This window comes from Nycticebus coucang, chromosome 6 (genome assembly GCF_027406575.1).
Source record: "Nycticebus coucang isolate mNycCou1 chromosome 6, mNycCou1.pri, whole genome shotgun sequence".
NCBI classification, from domain to species: domain Eukaryota; kingdom Metazoa; phylum Chordata; class Mammalia; order Primates; family Lorisidae; genus Nycticebus; species Nycticebus coucang.
The window spans coordinates 44,259,602-44,277,513 of NC_069785.1; the positions used below are offsets into that span (position 1 = coordinate 44,259,602).

General features: G+C 39.9%; 1 protein-coding gene across 2 annotated transcripts in view; it reads right to left on the minus strand.

Annotated features, from left to right (window-relative positions):
* The window catches only part of VPS39 (VPS39 subunit of HOPS complex), a 50,859-nt gene that overhangs the window by 20,459 nt on the left and 12,488 nt on the right, over nucleotides 1-17,912 (minus strand). Inside the window, exons 3-11 of one of the 2 annotated variants that reach the window (XM_053593320.1) lie at nucleotides 12,933-12,965; nucleotides 12,365-12,429; nucleotides 12,011-12,053; nucleotides 10,605-10,699; nucleotides 9,521-9,619; nucleotides 9,280-9,372; nucleotides 6,573-6,756; nucleotides 2,477-2,597; nucleotides 2,250-2,370 (exon numbers count right to left, since the gene is read on the minus strand). In XM_053593320.1, the coding sequence (XP_053449295.1) occupies nucleotides 2,250-2,370; nucleotides 2,477-2,597; nucleotides 6,573-6,756; nucleotides 9,280-9,372; nucleotides 9,521-9,619; nucleotides 10,605-10,699; nucleotides 12,011-12,053; nucleotides 12,365-12,429; nucleotides 12,933-12,965 (854 nt within the window). The remainder of the gene's footprint in view (nucleotides 1-2,249; nucleotides 2,371-2,476; nucleotides 2,598-6,572; nucleotides 6,757-9,279; nucleotides 9,373-9,520; nucleotides 9,620-10,604; nucleotides 10,700-12,010; nucleotides 12,054-12,364; nucleotides 12,430-12,932; nucleotides 12,966-17,912) is intronic. The other variant, XM_053593321.1, reaches the window with a different exon arrangement.

Sequence of the window (17,912 nt, forward strand, 5' to 3'; positions counted from 1 at the left end):
ATTTCCCCCTTTCCTGTCCTTTACTATTCCCACCACTTAGTCCAGGCCATCACAAGCATGTGGCTATACCCGGGTTGGCTCTTCTGCTTGGTGCTTCAAAGGCTTTCAAACCACGGACAGCCCTAGACTCCTCATATAACTTGATTCCCAGATATGTAAGCCATACTTTCTGCCTCCAAATATGCCACACTTGTTTCCACTTCTGTGATAGCCTCTCAATCTTTAACACTCCCTGTTTCCTGCCCCTGACTTTAATCTTTATTTACCCTTAAAGTGTCAACTCAGGGGTCGAACTGCGCCTTTTCCAGCCCACAGTGAATTGTCCCTCTCTAACACTTAGGATCAGGTTTTGTCAATGCCAAAGTTTAGTGTGTAACTGTCCTCTGAAAGTTCCATGTATGTTTTCTTATTATTTAAATAAAAGATAAGTTCCTTGAGGGCTAAGATGATGTCAACTAACCTTCTTATCATAAGAAAGAGCAAATACTAAGTAAGAGCCTATAAAAAAAGAAGGAAATATGGACACTCACTTCCATCTTCTCTACCAAGGATTAAGCAACCTACGCAGTACATAGATCACTGACCAAGACTCTGAGACCTTTCTGTTAAGAACAGACACTAAAAAGAGTTATATGTTCCATATCCTTTTTATAAAGTTCAAAAACTATGCCAAGCACAGTGGCTCCTTGTTATACCAGCATTTTGGGAGGCCCAAGGTGAGAGGATCACTTGAAGCCAGGAGTTTGAGAAGTTTTGAGACCAGCCTGAGCAATAGAGTACAATCCTGACTCTGAAAAAAACATTTTTTTTAATAGTTGGGCATAGTGGCATATACCTATAGTCCCAGCTACTCTGGAGGCTGAAGCAAGATGATCTCTTGGGCCCAGGAATTCAAGATTGCAGTGAGCTATGATTGTGTCACTACATTCCAGCCTGGGTGATAAGTGAGACCCTGTCTCATTAAAAAAACAAGCAAAAAACTAAACACACTATTCACATGTACTAAATATATATGTACAAGGTGAAACAAAAATATTTTTAAGGGCATGATAAACAAGACTTAGGATAATGATTACATCTGGAGGGGAGGCAGAGGAATGGGATAGGAAAGAGCACAGAGTTTATAAAAGTTATTATTCTTGGGTAGGGTGGTAAGTTCATAGGTACTCATTACATTATTTTAAAAAAATGCAAAGAGAAATAAAGTAAAATGTTACAGGATAAGTAGAAAAAAATTAGTAAGATGTTGAAATTAAATGCCCTAAGAACGTAATTTTCTTCACAAGATATTAACCATGGCTAACTACTGAGACTGGGTTTCTGTTTTAAGTCCAGAACTTACACAACCCAAGTAAATGTTCCACTTCAAAAGTAGCCACCATAGATGACTAAAAACATATTAACTCCTCCCAAATGTGGCCACTGCCTTCCTTTTCAGAAATAGTTTATAGGATAATCTAGAAATTCAGTTTTACCGCCATTATTTCATAAAAGTTTCCTATTTAAAGTAGTGCTATCTGGTTTAATAAGTGGGTCAGGCTAGTTCGGTTGTTTGATAAAATCAAATCCAACCCTACAGAGGAAAATAATCATCAATGAAGATGTTTAAAAGAATAAGAGACAGACTCTGAAGTCAATCTCTAACATGGTTTTTGGCCATGGAAGCATCATTGGAATGAGAGCCTGGTCACTGCTTTGCTATGAACTGTGTCCATGCAGACATTAAAATAGAACAATGGTAACAAATATGAGACTGCAGCCTGGCTGAATGCAACAGCTTGAGGTCTAGATCTCCAAACTGTTGAGAGGAATTTTGAGAGGTCCTCTAGTTCCTGCATTCAACTGGACCCTAAAATCACATTTATGATTGTTACTATACTGTGATATTTGTGTTGTCTTTAATTTTTCAGATCATATGGTATCTATCATTTTATTCTCCCATTAATTTTCTAAGGTAGCATTATTATAATTGGCACTTACCCTGTATTTGACAGATAAGCAAAGTAAAAAAGTCAAATCACTGAGAGTTACAGGGATATTTTAGAGTAGAGTCAGGCCCTGAATACAAGCCCCCTGACTTTTATCTCTGTGCTTATTCTACCAGTTCAAGCTAAATATGAACATCTAAACCCAACACACCTACTTGTGAGAACAATGAGGAAGGAAGACTACATCCAGATCAAATACGGATGAGTGTCAATTAATAATGCTACCACCAGTCGCGTATCAAGCGGGGATGCTATACTTACTGCAAGCTGCAGAGCCAATTCGAATTGCTTGTCCTGGAGAAGCTGTTGGATTTGGGTTGCCATGGGGACAGGAATGAGTCTCCAAACAAAATGATTGCTGGCCACATAGATAATGTTTGATCTGGAGGCCACAGTAAAAGTATTATTAGCAGAAGAACATAGGCTTTATGATGACTTGAAAGCTTTGGGCTAATACGGCAGCCACAGTAAAAAAAGAAATTTCTTACCCTCCCGAGGTAATGAAACGGGGCCTTTGCAGTTCAATGCTCTGGACCAGGAGCCTCGGCTCAAACGTTCGGATCTCCACATACCGAGGCAACACTGCGATGATGTAGGGAGGCTGGTGCTCTGTTTCAGAAAGAGAATATACTGAGCTATTGAGTCTGGACTAGGCTTTGGGTTTATGGAATGTTTCAATTGCCCATTCTAAGCTGCACTTAAATGGATCTCCAAAAATTCCACTAGTATTTATGCCAGAGGTTCTCAACCTGTGGGTTGCAACCCCTTTGTAACAATGAAAATACATCACGGCATTAGGAAGGTTGACAACCACTGATTTAAGCAAAAGTACTTATCATTTAATAAAAAAAAAAAACACAATAATCCCACTAGTCAAATATCAAGCCAGGATGCTATACTGTGACACAGAGAGAAAAAAATTGCTTTTTCTAAATGAAAGTAAGAAAAATGTCTTGCATGGAAAAGATGCATTCAGCTTTGCTGAGAGATCTGGTCCCACTCTTATCATTTCACCCAAAGACTAAATAAAAGCTTTACTTGCTCTGTTCTTATCAGACACAGATACAGCCAGGCCAGACAAAGGCCAGCTGCAGCTGCCCCATCAATGTATTGAGAATCAGGTTACAGAACTACTTCTTCCATTCTCTTACAAAGGGCAAAAGGAAGGCAAATTCTTTTTTTCTTAAAATTATTCCAAAGGTTAAGTTGCACATTTCTAGCCAATGCTAATTTCGCTTGAGATTTTCAGACAAAAGATACAAACTTGATGGCTGCTATGTTTGAGTGTTTTTGTTCCCTCCAAAACTCATGTATTGGATACTTAATCCCTAATGCAAATGGTAGGAGATGAGGCCGAATGGGAGGTGTTGAGGACGTGAGATTAAGTCCTCATAAATGGATTAATGCTGCTATGAAAAGAGCTTGTGGGGATGGGTTCTCTCTCTTCTGCCATCTGAGGAGAGTTCATCCCTCTCCCGTCCTTCTGCTTTCCACCACATGAGGACACAGCAAGACCATTACCTTGACCAATGCCTTGATTTGGGACTTCCCAGACTCCAGAACTGTAAGGAAATGAGCTTCTGCTCTTTACAAATTACCTAAGCAATTCAAAAGAACTGAAAGCAGGATCACAAAGAGGTATTTGCACAGCCATGTTCACAGCAGCATTAACAGCAGCCAAAAGGTGAAAGCAACCCAGCCAAGTGTCATGGATGGAAAAACGGATAAACAATATATCATCTATACAGATAAGGGAATATTACTCAGCCTTAAAAAGGAAGGAGAGTCTGTCAAACGATACAACCTGGATGAACCTTGAGAACAATACGCTAAATGAATTAAGACAGTCACAAAAAAGACAAAAAATACCATATGAATCCAATTTATATGTGGTATCTAAAAGTAATTCAAGTCATAGGAACAGAAAGCAGAATGGTGGTGGCCAGCCCCTAGAGGGAGGGGGAACTGAGGGGCTGTAGTTCAATGGGCAGAGTTTCAATTTTGCAAAATGAAAAAGTCCTGAAGATTTATTGCCTAACAATGTAAATATACTTAACACTGCTTAATCACACACTTAAAAAGGGTTAAGGTGGTAAGTTTTCTGTTTTTATTACATTACAAATGTGGGTTTTTATTACAATTATTAAAAATAAAAATTTTTTAATGTAAAAAAAATTAGTGAAATACCAACCACTAGAGGGCATAATTATGACATAGAAATTTAACCTCAAAGAATATATCCATACAAATAGTTTTAGTATGGCTAACCTATGAATTTATATTCCAAATTATCTATTTTTTACATTATATTTAGGATTTATATTATAAAATGAATAGTATGGTAAAATTTCAAAGCTAGAAGGGAACTCAGAAATGAGTAACCTGAAGCCTAAGACAGATTTCCATCATTTTAAATGCTATTATTGGGCGGCGCCTGTGGCTCAGTGAGTAGGGCGCCGGCCCCGTATGCCGAGGGTGGCGGGTTCGGACCCAACCCCGGCCAAACTGCAACAGAAAAATAGCCGGGCGTTGTGGCAGGCGCCTGTAGTCCCAGCTGCTCGGGAGGCTGAGGCAAGAGAATCGCGTAAGCCCAAGAGTTAGAGGTTGCTGTGAGCTGTGTGATGCCACGGCACTCTACCCGAGGGCGGTACAGTGAGACTCTGTCTCTACAAAAAAAAAAAAAAAAAAAAAATGCTATTATTATACTGATATTTTTCATCTTATCAAAAAACCAAAAATTAAAAGCATGCTGTTTTATATTAGATGTTTTTTCTTTTCTTTTCATGCTAGTCTAATTTTGACACATTAGCACAATTTTCTTTACTGCTAACTGGTATAAATATGTAAAATGTGTTTCTCTTTTTTAAATCTGGCTCACTTGAATGACTTCTAATTCAATTTAAAAAGTATTTTCGAACAGAAACCCTTCTGATTATTGTATCATTTGGTTCAGTCTCCCCAGATGACAACAGTCAAAACGTGTCAGAACAGCTGGTGTGAAGCAGACAAGTAAGTGGCTGACGAGGATAACGATTCTCTTATTCAGCAAGCATTTCCTAGGAGGCTCTGTAGTACTTAGTAAGGATTCAACAAAGTGGCTCAAGACATGAGTCCAGAACTCTGGAGCTCCTACTCCGTGAGATAGACTACTGGCTGTATCCCATGTGACAGACTGCCATGACAGAGACATCTGAGTTATGGAGGCACCCAGGAGAAGAGACTAACCCTGCCTGTAGACAGGGGAAACCTCACAGAGGAAGTACCTCAAAATGTGCTTCAGTGTATCAAGGCATAGGAACAGTTCTGAGAAGCGCTGTGAAAGGCCCCAGGAACTAACACAGGTTTTAAAACAGAAATTCTTCCACTGGGGAATCAGAAACACACTTCTAGAATACTACTTGTATCTTTATCTCATCAACCAAGATTGCTCTTCTAAAGGAGAAACAAGGTCCCTCAGAACATCATGAAGACTCTTGTAAAGCCCTAAAGCCCTCTAAACTTGATAGACATAATCTCGGGCCTTCTAAGATACTGTCCTTTTTATTTATCATCCTCCGGTCTATTTATCTCTAACTACCCTCAGAATAACCAGCTTCTAGTAAGACATTCTATCATTTAGGAATCTACTGGCCTCTCAAACGTTCTCATGGCCCTCTAAAAACCGGCCCTCTCATATTCCTCTACAATTCATCAGACCACCTGTTTTAGCCAGGTCAGTCTCTGTAACGCCCTCTAACAAATGATTTCCACTCATTCCTCAAACTACTCTCTGTCTGGAATGAACGAGAATTTTTCTTCAAGCCATCCCCAAATCTCTGCCCAACCTAACTAAACAATGACCTTCCCTTTTAGGGAACTACTGAGTTTTAACTCATCCAATGCCACACTTTGGCCAGTGCCTTGTTTTGTCTTTTTACCCAAGATGTAATCCTTGTCTCCAGAGATAGGGGTCCTTAGAGACAGAAGACATATCGGTATGCTCTGTTCTATAGAAGTAACTGTTTTAACAATGTTCCCTCTTCCGACTGAAAAAGAAATGCTTCCAGCATGTCAGATGCTTCTAGGCAATAGCACTGCAGAGACTTGGGAGCCTGAGGTAGAAGTAGGATGAAAACACCAGAGTGTAAGACGCACACTGACACTTCAATGATCACTGCAACTCTGAAGTTAAAAAAGCAACAGCAACAATAACCACCACATTGAAATCCCTTTAACATGGAATTAATTACTTGTACTAGAATTTCCACTAATTTCTATTCAACAGAAGACATAATAAAACCCTTAAAACAAAGTGGAAGAAAAGGAACTAAGAAGTAAAAATAGCAGTAGATAATGACTTCCTAAAATGTACATTTCTGTTTACATTCCCCCCCACCCGCCAGGAGCAAAACTGTGCTTCCTGTAAAAACTAGACCATCCCCATTTTTAATGACCTTACATCTTCATCTATTTGTAAGAAGGGGAACTGAGAGCTAATGACACAATGTAAGCCAGTCTACTGAAGCTATGAATGGGACTGCCTTTGGCAGGAATGGCACATAACCCCAGCCCAAAGTGTGGAACAGCAGCTACTGTTGGTCTCACCCATAGCCACTGGTATGTCTGTCCAGTTCAGGGCACATTTCTGTGTGCAGATCCCCTCCTCATTGAGCACCACGGTGAGATCATCCTGACCCACAGCTACTTTTCCATCTGCCAGGGGTGCAACTAAGGGCTCCAGCTGTTTTCCTGTTGGAAAGAGCTCTTTGATGGACCCCTTTCCATCCACCTACAGGAAGACACAAAGTCAGTCATCCAACATTCCTCCAGAAAGAGGCACAAACACAGCCTGGAAAAATCCAGATAAAACCCCAAACCTACAGAAGCCAGTAATATTCCTTGTGTGACATAAGAAAATAATACAGACTTTATTAGAACAAACTTTGCTATCAGAGTATAAAATGAGTTCTCTTTTTTTCTAACACAGAAACAAGCATCTAGCCTGACAACTGACAACACCAGGTGCTGGCAAGAACGCAGAGCAACTGCAACTCTCACCCACTGCTGCTGGGAATACAGTATGGTGTAGCCGTTGTGTTTGCTGGTTTCTTATAGAGTTGAATACTCACTTGCCATATGACCTGTAAGTCCCATTTCTAGGCACTTGCCCAAGGGAAATGAAAACTTAGGTTTACACAAACACCTGTGTGCAAGTGTTCACAGCAGCTTTATTCATAATTGCTACAAACTGGGAACAACTTTATCCTTCAGCTGATGAATGATACATCCACACCATAGACTATTACTCAGCCACAAAAAGGAATAAACTACTATCACACACAAGGACACAACTGAATCTCAAATGCATTATGCTTAGTGAAAGAAGCCAGACTCAAAAGGCTACATACCATAGGATCCTATTCATAGACATTCTGGAAAATGTAAAACTCTTAAGAGATGAAGAACAGGTCAATGGTTACTAGAGTTTTAGAAAGAAGTAGGAGAGGCTGACTTCAAAGGGCCAAGCTGAGGGAATTTGGGGGGATGATAGAACTGTTGTGAATCTTGATTGTGGTATTAGTTACATAATTTCAGGCATTCATTAAGACACAGAACTATATGCCAAAAAGGATGATTTTATTATATGTAAATTAATAAATACTTTCTGAACAGCTTGGTTCTAAAGCAAGATTTCCCTCCCTCGAGGTGATGGCAGCATCCAAGGCAGTGAGGGAACTGAGCGCCCGCTGCAGCTTTGGCTCAGTGTCCCCACTCCCTGCGACCCTCCCTCAGCACCTATTTGTCTAGTTACTATTCAGTCACTTGCACAGCAAGGACCGCTCCAGGAGTCTGTAACTTGGATGCTGATAAAACTAGGATATCCTAATAATAAAAATATAGAATGAATATATTAATAACAATGAAGAGCCTGCCCAGTGGGGGACAGGAAGACAAGCTTCTAGAATCCCCAGTCTGAATTAGGAGAGAGATGTGAAGCTACAAGATTTAGATTTTTCTATAAAATGAATGCTATATCCATCTTTTTTACATATTCTATGTTATTGGAGTAAAAAAAGATGTCATAGATATTTATCAATTATATTAGGAAAAAAAGCAGGCTATAAAGCAACATATATTATATGAAGTTTTCATAAACAGGATAGAAGTCCATATAACAAAGGCTAAGGGTTGGCTTATGGATGATTTGCACTTCCTTTATTTCATTATCTGTATTTTCTTATTTTCTGTAATAAACACATGTGGCTTTTGCAATTAAAAAAAAGTGAGAGTGGCTCAGCACCTGTAGCTCAGCGGCTAGGGAGCTGGCCACATATGCTGAGGCTGGCGGATTCAAACCCGGCTCAGGCCAGCTAAACAACAATGACAATTACAACAACAACAAAATAGCCAGGCATTGTGGCGGGCGCCTGTAAACCCAGCTACTTGGGAGGCTGAGGCAAGAGAATCACTTAAGCCCAAGAGGTTGCAGTTGCTGTGAGCTGTGATGCCACAGAACTCTACCAAGGGCGACAGCATAGACTCTGTCTCAAAAAAAAAAAAAAAAAAAGTGGGAGTAATTTTACAAACAAATATACTGGCTGGGCACAGTGGCTCATGCCTGTAATCCCAACACATGGGAGGCCAAGGCAGGTGAAATGCCTGTGCTCACAGGTCAGACCAGAGCGAGACCCCACCTTTAAAAAAAGCTGGGCATTGGGGCAGGTGCCTGTAGTCTCAGCTACTCGGGAGGCTAAGGCAAGAAAATTGCTTAAGCCCAGGAGTTGGAGGTTGCTGTGAACTACGACGCCATAGCACTCTACCAAAGGTGACAAAGTAAGACTCTGTCTCAAAAAAAACCCCAAAAAACAAATATACTAAAAGATTTTAGGGGGCAGAAAACTCAAAGTCTTAAAACTGCTTAAGTCAATGCTAAAATGAAGTTTATAATTCCTGAGCGCTGAAGCTTTAGCATAGCAGTCCATGAGAATGATGAGAATGCCATTGGACAGAGAGAAGCAGCTCTAATTATTTGTCCCAATAACTAAATATGCACCATTGATAACTATTATGCAGAAGACTGAGAGTGGACTCTATCTGGTGTAAATTACAGATACCTGACTTGTGAAAAATACCAAGAGTGTGAAAAATAGCTAAGCATACAAAGAAACAACAAACCCCATTATGTCGAAAGTTCCATTTAACTTGGTCTCTTGACATATGGTTCAGAAGCACATAATCATCTCCCCAAGGTAAACTCGCAGTATCTTCCCTCAGGTAAACTGATGATATTTGTAAAATAATAAAGTTTTACCCTTATCAGGTAGTAGTCTCTCTTGAAACCCACACAGATAGAATTTTCACACCATGCCATGGACTTGGGCACATCTGGTACACTAAAGTCCCCCTGAAGAAAGAGAGCAAGAGTTCAACTGAAAAGACATTAAAAAAGTCTTCACCTTCTTATTCCACTTCCACCTGCATAATAACCTTCACCCTCAGCAGCTACAGCAGCTCCCACCCAACCCATGGACCAAATAACAGCACACCTATACCTGCAATTCATGAAATTCCCTGTCTTTCCAGAAATAGAGCTGCAGCTTCTTTTTCACTGCCACACACATCCGCAACACCTCCTCACCAGTCTCTGTGTGCTGGGAAAAGACAACAGGGGAAATGAGGATGTACATATAACTCTCCATACCCACTATCAGTGAGATTAGAGATTTTCTATCTTGAAATAGTTACTAATTTGAAAATCCCCTGTAACATAGTCATTTTGCAGAAAACCTGAGCAGAAGAACAGCGGTCTCTCTAAGATGTACTCAGAAACAATTGGCTGTGGACCCTTCCTTCCCAGGAGCTGCCAGCCAAAGACCCCAGCACCAATGAATCACACGGACATTCACAATTCAGAGAGGAAAATCCCAGGGCAGACCTTCCCCTACATAACCACTTCTTTTTTTTTTTTCCTTAAATGATTCTTACTCAAGGCTGTCAACACATGCTAGATCAGGGGGTCAGCATATGCCAGTGACAGCAAGCCCACTTTCAATCCTTTAAAAGAGTGGGGAAAAGAAAATTCCTAAGCATAAAACAACACAAAAAGTGATCAGAGTAAAGGGGTGAGGCAGATTTTGAAGAATGTAAGGATAACAAATGGTCGGTAATAAGGAGGGATGTCTTTTCTGAACAATGAAAACTCCCTAATAACAAAGACTGTGGTGATCTGTTTAGAACAAGAGTCAAACTGATGTCCCATAACTATGTTCATGATACTGCTACAGTCCAGCTTTCCTACTAATGATTTGTCCATGACAAGTGCTTTTACCTATGGATAAATGCCTCCTGCCATTGGCTGTGGACCCTTCCTTCCCAGGACCTGACTTTCATTAATTAATACATGCAGGTAACATACATGCTTTGACTTCATGCCACATACCAAAGGGAAAGTTTCTCTAAAACACTCTAAGGGGAAATTTCTCTAATAAGTCCACATTTCTCTAAAACAATCAAGTATTCAACTCTCTGCTGGGTTTGGATCATCAATGCCATTCTTCCCATCTCATATTTGGAATGACGTAGCAAAGTCCGTCGTGACTGAAGGATAAAGCCAGATTTCACCTGGCAGACACCTACCTGCAGGTCACATGTGAATAGTGAAGCTCCCTTTGCCTTTGAAACCGTAGTAATTTGTTGAAATGTCAAAAGGTCATGGACATAAATATTGTTTTCTGTTTGGGAAGAGGTAAAACATCAGTATAAATGATCACAGTTTTCTATGATCGCCATCGCCAGGCAAAAAGGAACTGTAACATCTAGAAGAAGCAAAAGGCAGATGTGGGTTGAAGATGTACTTTCAGTTTTACTAATAATGATTCATTTGGGGCTATAACCAGTACAAAACATTTAAGAGGTCACCACTTCTAAACTTAGATATTTTGTTTCTTAATAGTTGCAAACCAATGGGGGGGTGGGTCAGGGAATGGTGAAAACAAACCATCCCTGACCCCCCTCCATCCCATTGGTATGTGACTTTAAAAATCTGGACTCATTTGAGTAAAAAACAGATCTTTCATCTTCAAAGTACTCTTACACTCTGTCCTTTTAAGTCTGGAAATTCGCAATGCAGTATTTATATAAGAAATGGCTTTCAAAGCTGCAGTAGTAGGGTCCTATTAGGAAATGGAAATTCTCTGTGGATTTTGTACAAACCCATGTCAAGGATTTTTCTCTAGCAAAGCAAGCAAAATAATAATTTTACCTGAGTCTCATATCTGGTTTTAGCCATGAAGTTTAATTATCTTAAATGTTTATCTATGGATGTAGGAATTAAGTTTAAAATGATTCTGCTATTTGGACCCAGACCTGAACAGTATGAGGCCAGCGTCCAGTCCTCTGCTTGTCAAGAAGAGGCCCCACAGACTGTCTTCCATCAAACTTCAGTTGTGCAAAAAAGGCCCATAACAGTCTTGCCCTAATCTGTTTCTTACCTGATATCTTGTCACTGCTTACCATGTACCCTTAGTCTGGCCACAATGAACTACTTGCCATATAAACGCCACATCTCAAGGCCTTTGATGTAGTTGCTCCCTATGCCTATAATACTCTGCCTACTTCTCTTCCTGTCAAAATTCTAAGCCACTGGGCAATACAGACCCTGCAGAATTCCATAACCCTTTTGATAAATTTCCACGATAACTTACCACATTGTACTATTATTACTTTCTGTTATTCCTGTCTTCATAATCAGAATGTAAGTATCAAAGATTAGCAACAATGTCTCACTGAACTTGGTATCCCCAACGTCTAGCCCAGGCTTTGCACAAAATAGGGCTCAATAAACATTTGATCCATTATTGAATGAATAAATGCAATAAGACTCCATGGAGAGCAGAGTTCAAGTTTATGGGGGATGCTGCTGCCTTTATTACCCTCCTCTATCCAATGTGAAACACTAAGTAACTACTATCAAAGAAACCATGAAAGGGCTAAAGCTTTTTTTCCCCTGATACATGCAATACAAATGCAACCTCTTTTCTTACCTAACAAGCTGACCAGAATCTTAAACTGGGAAACCACATGGATCTGGAAGATAGCAAATCATTAGACCCAATTAAACATTTCTAATAAGGTTTAATAAATGTTCACTTAACAACAGTACTAAAAAGGGAGCAAAGAGCCCAGTTATGTGGCTCTGACTTATTTTTTATGTGTAACCACAATTTCTGCTTTTGAAAGAGGATCTCAGGCACATAATATACGGGCAGAGATCCCTATAAAAATGGAAGGACAGAGAGAAGAGGATTCAAAGAGTTAATAAATAACATTACCAAGTTCTAGCTTATAGGGGTCTCATATAAGTTAAATATTGTTGTGTGTCTGCCATCACTGCTTACCTGCTGGATCTTTTTGGAGAAGTTCTTATTGGATTTCTCTAGTGTGACTTCAAACCTGTTGCAACCTATGGAAAAGAAATAAACATCGGCAGTTCTAGATACAGGGACAAATCTAAAAACAAGACCAAAAACACTGCTCCACACTGCTCCCTACATCAATCTTTAAAAATTTCTAGAAGACTAGAAGTCAGATCTAAAATAGCCAGCTTTCTTTATTGAGCATAGTAAGATGCTTTCAACTCTAAGTTTATGAAAGAGGATTTCATGCACCTTCACTTGGCATCAGCAGAAAGGATCACACAAAGTTCACACAGTTTACTGAAGCTGCAAGGTACTTCTGAATCTGAAGATCCTGTCTTACAAAGTAAGTACCTTGGCGAAGTGTTTCATAAAGAAGAGCATAAAAAAGAATAGTCAAATACAAGAGCCCAAGCAATGAAAACCAGCCCAAAGCATCCTCAGGTTTAGACCAACTCATCCCCAGCAGATACCCTACGTCCTGTATTGGGGGACAGAGCAAACACTCCACCTCTCCAGAGCTAAAGCAATTTAGCGCGTCTACACTTACTGCCACTTTCAGGTGATGCTACATCTGCTGGCACTGTCGCAAAAAAGGGGAAGAAAGTTACATACCATAAAAACATGAGAATTTAGCCTTGCTGGGTATGACAAAAATACTCAGCCTCAAAAGTCACCGAAGAGTCAAAAAGAGAACCATTATAATAATAACAGCAGCTCATTAAGTCTTGCCCTTAGAGGGGCAAGACTTAAGCAATAACTGGGTGCCAGGTTCTGGGTTAATGAAAATTATATACATGTTTATTTTTCTGTAACCCTATTAACTACCCCCAGGAAGTAGGTATTACTATTCCAAGTTCGTATTTGAGGGGTCTGATGGGTCAAGCAGTTAGGGAGCAGCCAGTAAGAGACAAGAGCCTTGACGCAAACTCAGGCCTGACTCTGAAGCCTGGGCTCCAAGCCTGTACCTGCCACCTGCCTTCTATTTCATGGAGGGGATGCTCCCGCTGCTGGCACGGGATTTTTCCCACAGCCAGCTGTGCCCTTGCCTCTTGGAAGTCAGTGGAGACTCTGTGAGGCAGTTACAACAATCAATACCCCCAAACCCACACTAACTTCCTCTGTGTACCCCTCAGCAGAGGAGATGAAGAAGGGGCCGTAAAGTCACAGGGAGGTTCAGAAACATGCCCTGGTATTCTGCTGTTACATTTCACCAGGAAACAGGAGGTTCAGAAACATGCCCTGGTATTCTGCTCTTACATTTCACCAGGAAAAAAGAAACCCACTTCCTGCTTGATAAAGAGTTCTGCATTTGAGAAGTACCTTATCAACAATTCTCTTTATAAGCAGAATTCCATAAGGCAGAGAGATTTTCAAACTTTTTTGTTTCAGGATCCCATGATAATTTTAAAAATTATTGAGTACCTTAAAGAATGTTCATGTAGGTTACATATATGAATATTTATCATATTAAAAATTAAAACAGTAATTTAAAAAATATGTATCTATTAACTAATTTTAAAAGAACAGTAAGAAGTCTGTTAACATAAATAACATTTTAACAAAAAATATTTATCTTTACAAAACAAAAAATACACATTGTATAACATTTTTGCAAGCCTCTTTACGGTCTAGCATAATAGAAAAAAGCTGAACTCTCATATCTATTTCAGCATTTGATCTGTTTTGATGATTTGTTTGGATTGAAATGTACGACAAAAATCTGTTTTTAAATAGATATACAGTTGAAAAGAGAGAAGTACTTTAATAAAGCTTTTTCTGGTATTGTGATCTTCTATTTTGACACTATACCAAAACTTGACAGAAGTAGTTTCTTGTGGCTAGGCGCCTGTGGCTCAAGCAGCTAAGGCGCCAGCCACGTACACCTGAACTGGCGGGTTCAAATCCAGCCTGGGCCTGCCAAACAACAATGATGGCTACAACCAAAAAAAAAAAATAGCCGGGCGTTGTGGCAGGCACCTGTAATCCCAGCTACTTGGGAGGCAAAGGCAGGAGAATCGCTTGAACCTAAAAGTTGGAGGTTGCTGTGAGCTGTGATGCCATAGCACTCTACCCAGGGCAACAGCTTAAGGCTCTGTCTCAAAAAAAAAAAAAACAAAAACGTTTCTTGTAATGTGAAACCTCAAAACTATTGATGAACTTTTCACATTGTGTTTCACTAAAATCCGGTGGTCTATTTTACACTTGGAATGGATCTTTTTCTCACGTATGATTTTAAACCTTTGTACAGCTTGGGTGCAGTGGCTGAGGAGGGTAAATTGCTTGAGCTCAGGAGTTTGAGACCAGCCTGAGCAAGAGCTAGACCCTCATCACTACTAAAAATAGAAAAACTAGCTGGGCGTTGTGGAGGGCACCTGTAGATCCAGCTACGTGGAGGCCGAGGCAAAAGGATCACTTGAACCCAAGAGTTTGAGGTTTCTGTGAGCTAGACTGACACAATGGCACTCTACCCAAGGTAATAGAGTGAGACTCTGTCTCAAAAAAAACCCAAAGTAAACAAACAGAAAAAACCTCACGCATTGGTCATCTGGAAAATATTTAGTTCACCGAGTTATGTAGATTTTCCAAATGTTGGCATATTTCATCATAGGATGTTTTTTAAAATCACATTCCTTATCATCACCCTTAATCTCATCAGAAAAAAGTTTTGAGTATTGAAAAGCTGTCAAATTCATGAGGTAGACACAAGTTTTCCACAATTTTGATTTTCTTTTGAAAGCTCTAATATCATTCACAACAAATACTGCCAGTTTTTTTTTCTTTGAAGTATCAGACTCTCTTTGTTCTTTTTTTTTGAGACATAGTCTTATAATGTCACCCTTGGTAGAGCGCTGTGACATCAGAGCTCACAGCAACTTTAAGCGATTCTCCTGCCTCAGCCTCCCAAGTAGCTGGGATTACAGGTACCCGGCACAACACCCAGCTATTTTTTTGTTGTTGCTGTTGTCATTGCTGTTTAGCAGGCCTGGGCTGGGTGCGAACCCACCAGCCTTGGTGTACGTGGCCAGCACCCTAACCACTGAGCAACAGGCGCCAATCCTATCCATTTTTTTTTTAATCTGCCAAATATCCAAATGGTCTGAAAAGCCATAGCCTGCCAGTTATTCTTTCAAGCAAAAGTGATGCTCCAGGAGAAAAAGTGTCCAGTTTAGCTCATAATTTAAATGACTGCATAAGTATGAGGGCTTGTTCCAGAGAGTCATTGGATTTCACAGGGTGGCACGCAGAAGTGCTTTGTGTGTACTTCCCATTACGCTGTAAGAGGACATTCAAATGAGGTATTACCCAAAGTCAAAATACAATAAAATTAATAATTTCGACTGCATTGCCAAGAATATTCTTCAATGAAACTAGCTTTAAAAAATTTAAAAACTGGTCAGTCATCCTGGCTCACACATGTAATCCCAACAAATCCCAAAAAGACTGAGAAGGAAGGATTCCTTGAGGCTAGGAGTTCAAGGCTGAAATGAGCTAGGATTATATGATCACATCTCTGCTCTTCAGCATGGGTAACATAATTAAGATCCCATCTCTACAAAAAAGTAAGAAAAAGTTAGCCAGGTCTGATGGCGTGCACCTACAGTCCCAGCTATTCCAGAGGATGAGTAAGGGGATATCCTGAGCTCAGGAGTTTGAGGATGCTATGACTGGCCACTGTACTTTAGCCAGTGCAATTCCATCTCTTAAAAACAAACAAACAAAAATAAAAACACTGTGTGTGGATAGTGAGAATAATACAAACAGAAATTTGGACTTCTGTTTTAATTTGATTTGTGGTTGGGGGGGCAGCAGTTTTAATTATCATTCCAGTGTAAATATCAGTACAATGAAAAAAAATCAAATAATGTTTTAGTTTTTCTGTCCTTGTTCGCAGGGCCTCAGAAAGGCTCTTGTGAACTTCCAGGGGTCTAGAGACCACACTTTGAGAACTGCTACTCTATAGTGACAGTACCACTGAAACAAACCTTCAGTTATTAAGGCCTTCAGTGTGAACTAATCTCACTTCTATGTTCAAGGTAAGAATAGAATGAGATGTTTTTTGAACTCAAGGAAGATAGCGAAGATCAAATCGGAACCCAGGACTCCAGCCCCAGTCTTTTCTGACACCCTGATACCCCCTCACACACACACCTTTTCTCAGATTGACAGTCTACCCACAGCCCTATCTAGGTTTGGAATATCTCAAACCTAGATACCAAACTGGCCCTTAGAGCTGATCACAGAGGACCAGATCAATTTTTGGCCCACACCAAGTTAGAGCTGGGTCAGAACTAAATTCTTCACTAAGTGTATAGGGAAAAGTAACATTTCTTTAAAGTGAAGTTTCAAATCTGAGTTTGATTTCCTAATTGTCTAAGGTAGGTCAGTACTGCTATTCTGACATATAGGGAATTTGAGGTCCCCAAAAGATTAACATGTCAAAGGTGACATGGTAAATGATTGTAGGGCAAGAACACCACCAGGGCTTCAAGTTAGATTAACGCTAGTATCAGTTTGAGTCTACATCGTGTTGAAAAATTCAGTCATAAATTTTCGTTTTCAATTCCTTACCACTTATATTTGAACAGTCAAAAAATAGTTGCTGAATACAATCCAAAGTAAGCTTAATTTTTTTTTTTTTTTTTTGCAGTTTTTGGCCAGGGCTGGGTTTGAACCCACCACCTCCGGCATATGGGGCTGGTGCCCTACTCCTTTGAGCCACAGGCACTGCCCCCAAAGTAAGCTTAATTTTTAAATTATAAATCAGGTAGATGTCATAGAATACAAATATTCTGACTCTGAGAAATAAAAATTTAGATCTTTTTTTTTTTTTTCCTTTTTTTGCAGTTTTGGTTAGGGCCAGATTTGAACCTGCCACCTCTGGTATATGGGGCTGGCACCCTACTCCTTGAGCCACAGGCACCACCCTGAGAAATAAAAATTTAAAGCAAGGATCAGCAACGTACTAACCCTGAGCCAAATTGAACTCTCTTTGTTTTTATAAATAAAGTTTTATTAGAACACAGCCATACCCATACATTTACTTACTGTTTATGGTTACTTTCATTTTACAGTAGCAGAGTTGAGCAGTCACAACAGAGATCTTATGGCCCACAAAGCCTAAAATATTTACTGTTTGGACATTTTTTGGAAAAGTTTGCTGACCCCTTATTTAAAGGTAAGTTGAAAAACTTAGATATAAAACAAACTTCCTATTTTGTTCACTGGTTTCTCTTCTTTTTTTTTTTTTGCAGTTTTTGGCTGGGGCTGGGTTTGATCCCACCACCTCCAGCATATGGGGCCAGCGCCTTACTCCTTTGAGCCACAGGCACCGCCCACTGGTTTCTCTTCTTATCCCACCACAGAACCTGACCAGGGTGCCTTCCTCTTTCACTACTGTATCTGTATAAGATGCTATTTTTTCCCAGTGTTATCCTTGTTATAGGTTAAAAAACAAACAAACAAAAAAAGAAACAACTCTTGGGCGGTGGCTGTGGCTCAAAGGAGTAGGGCGCTGGCTCCGTATATA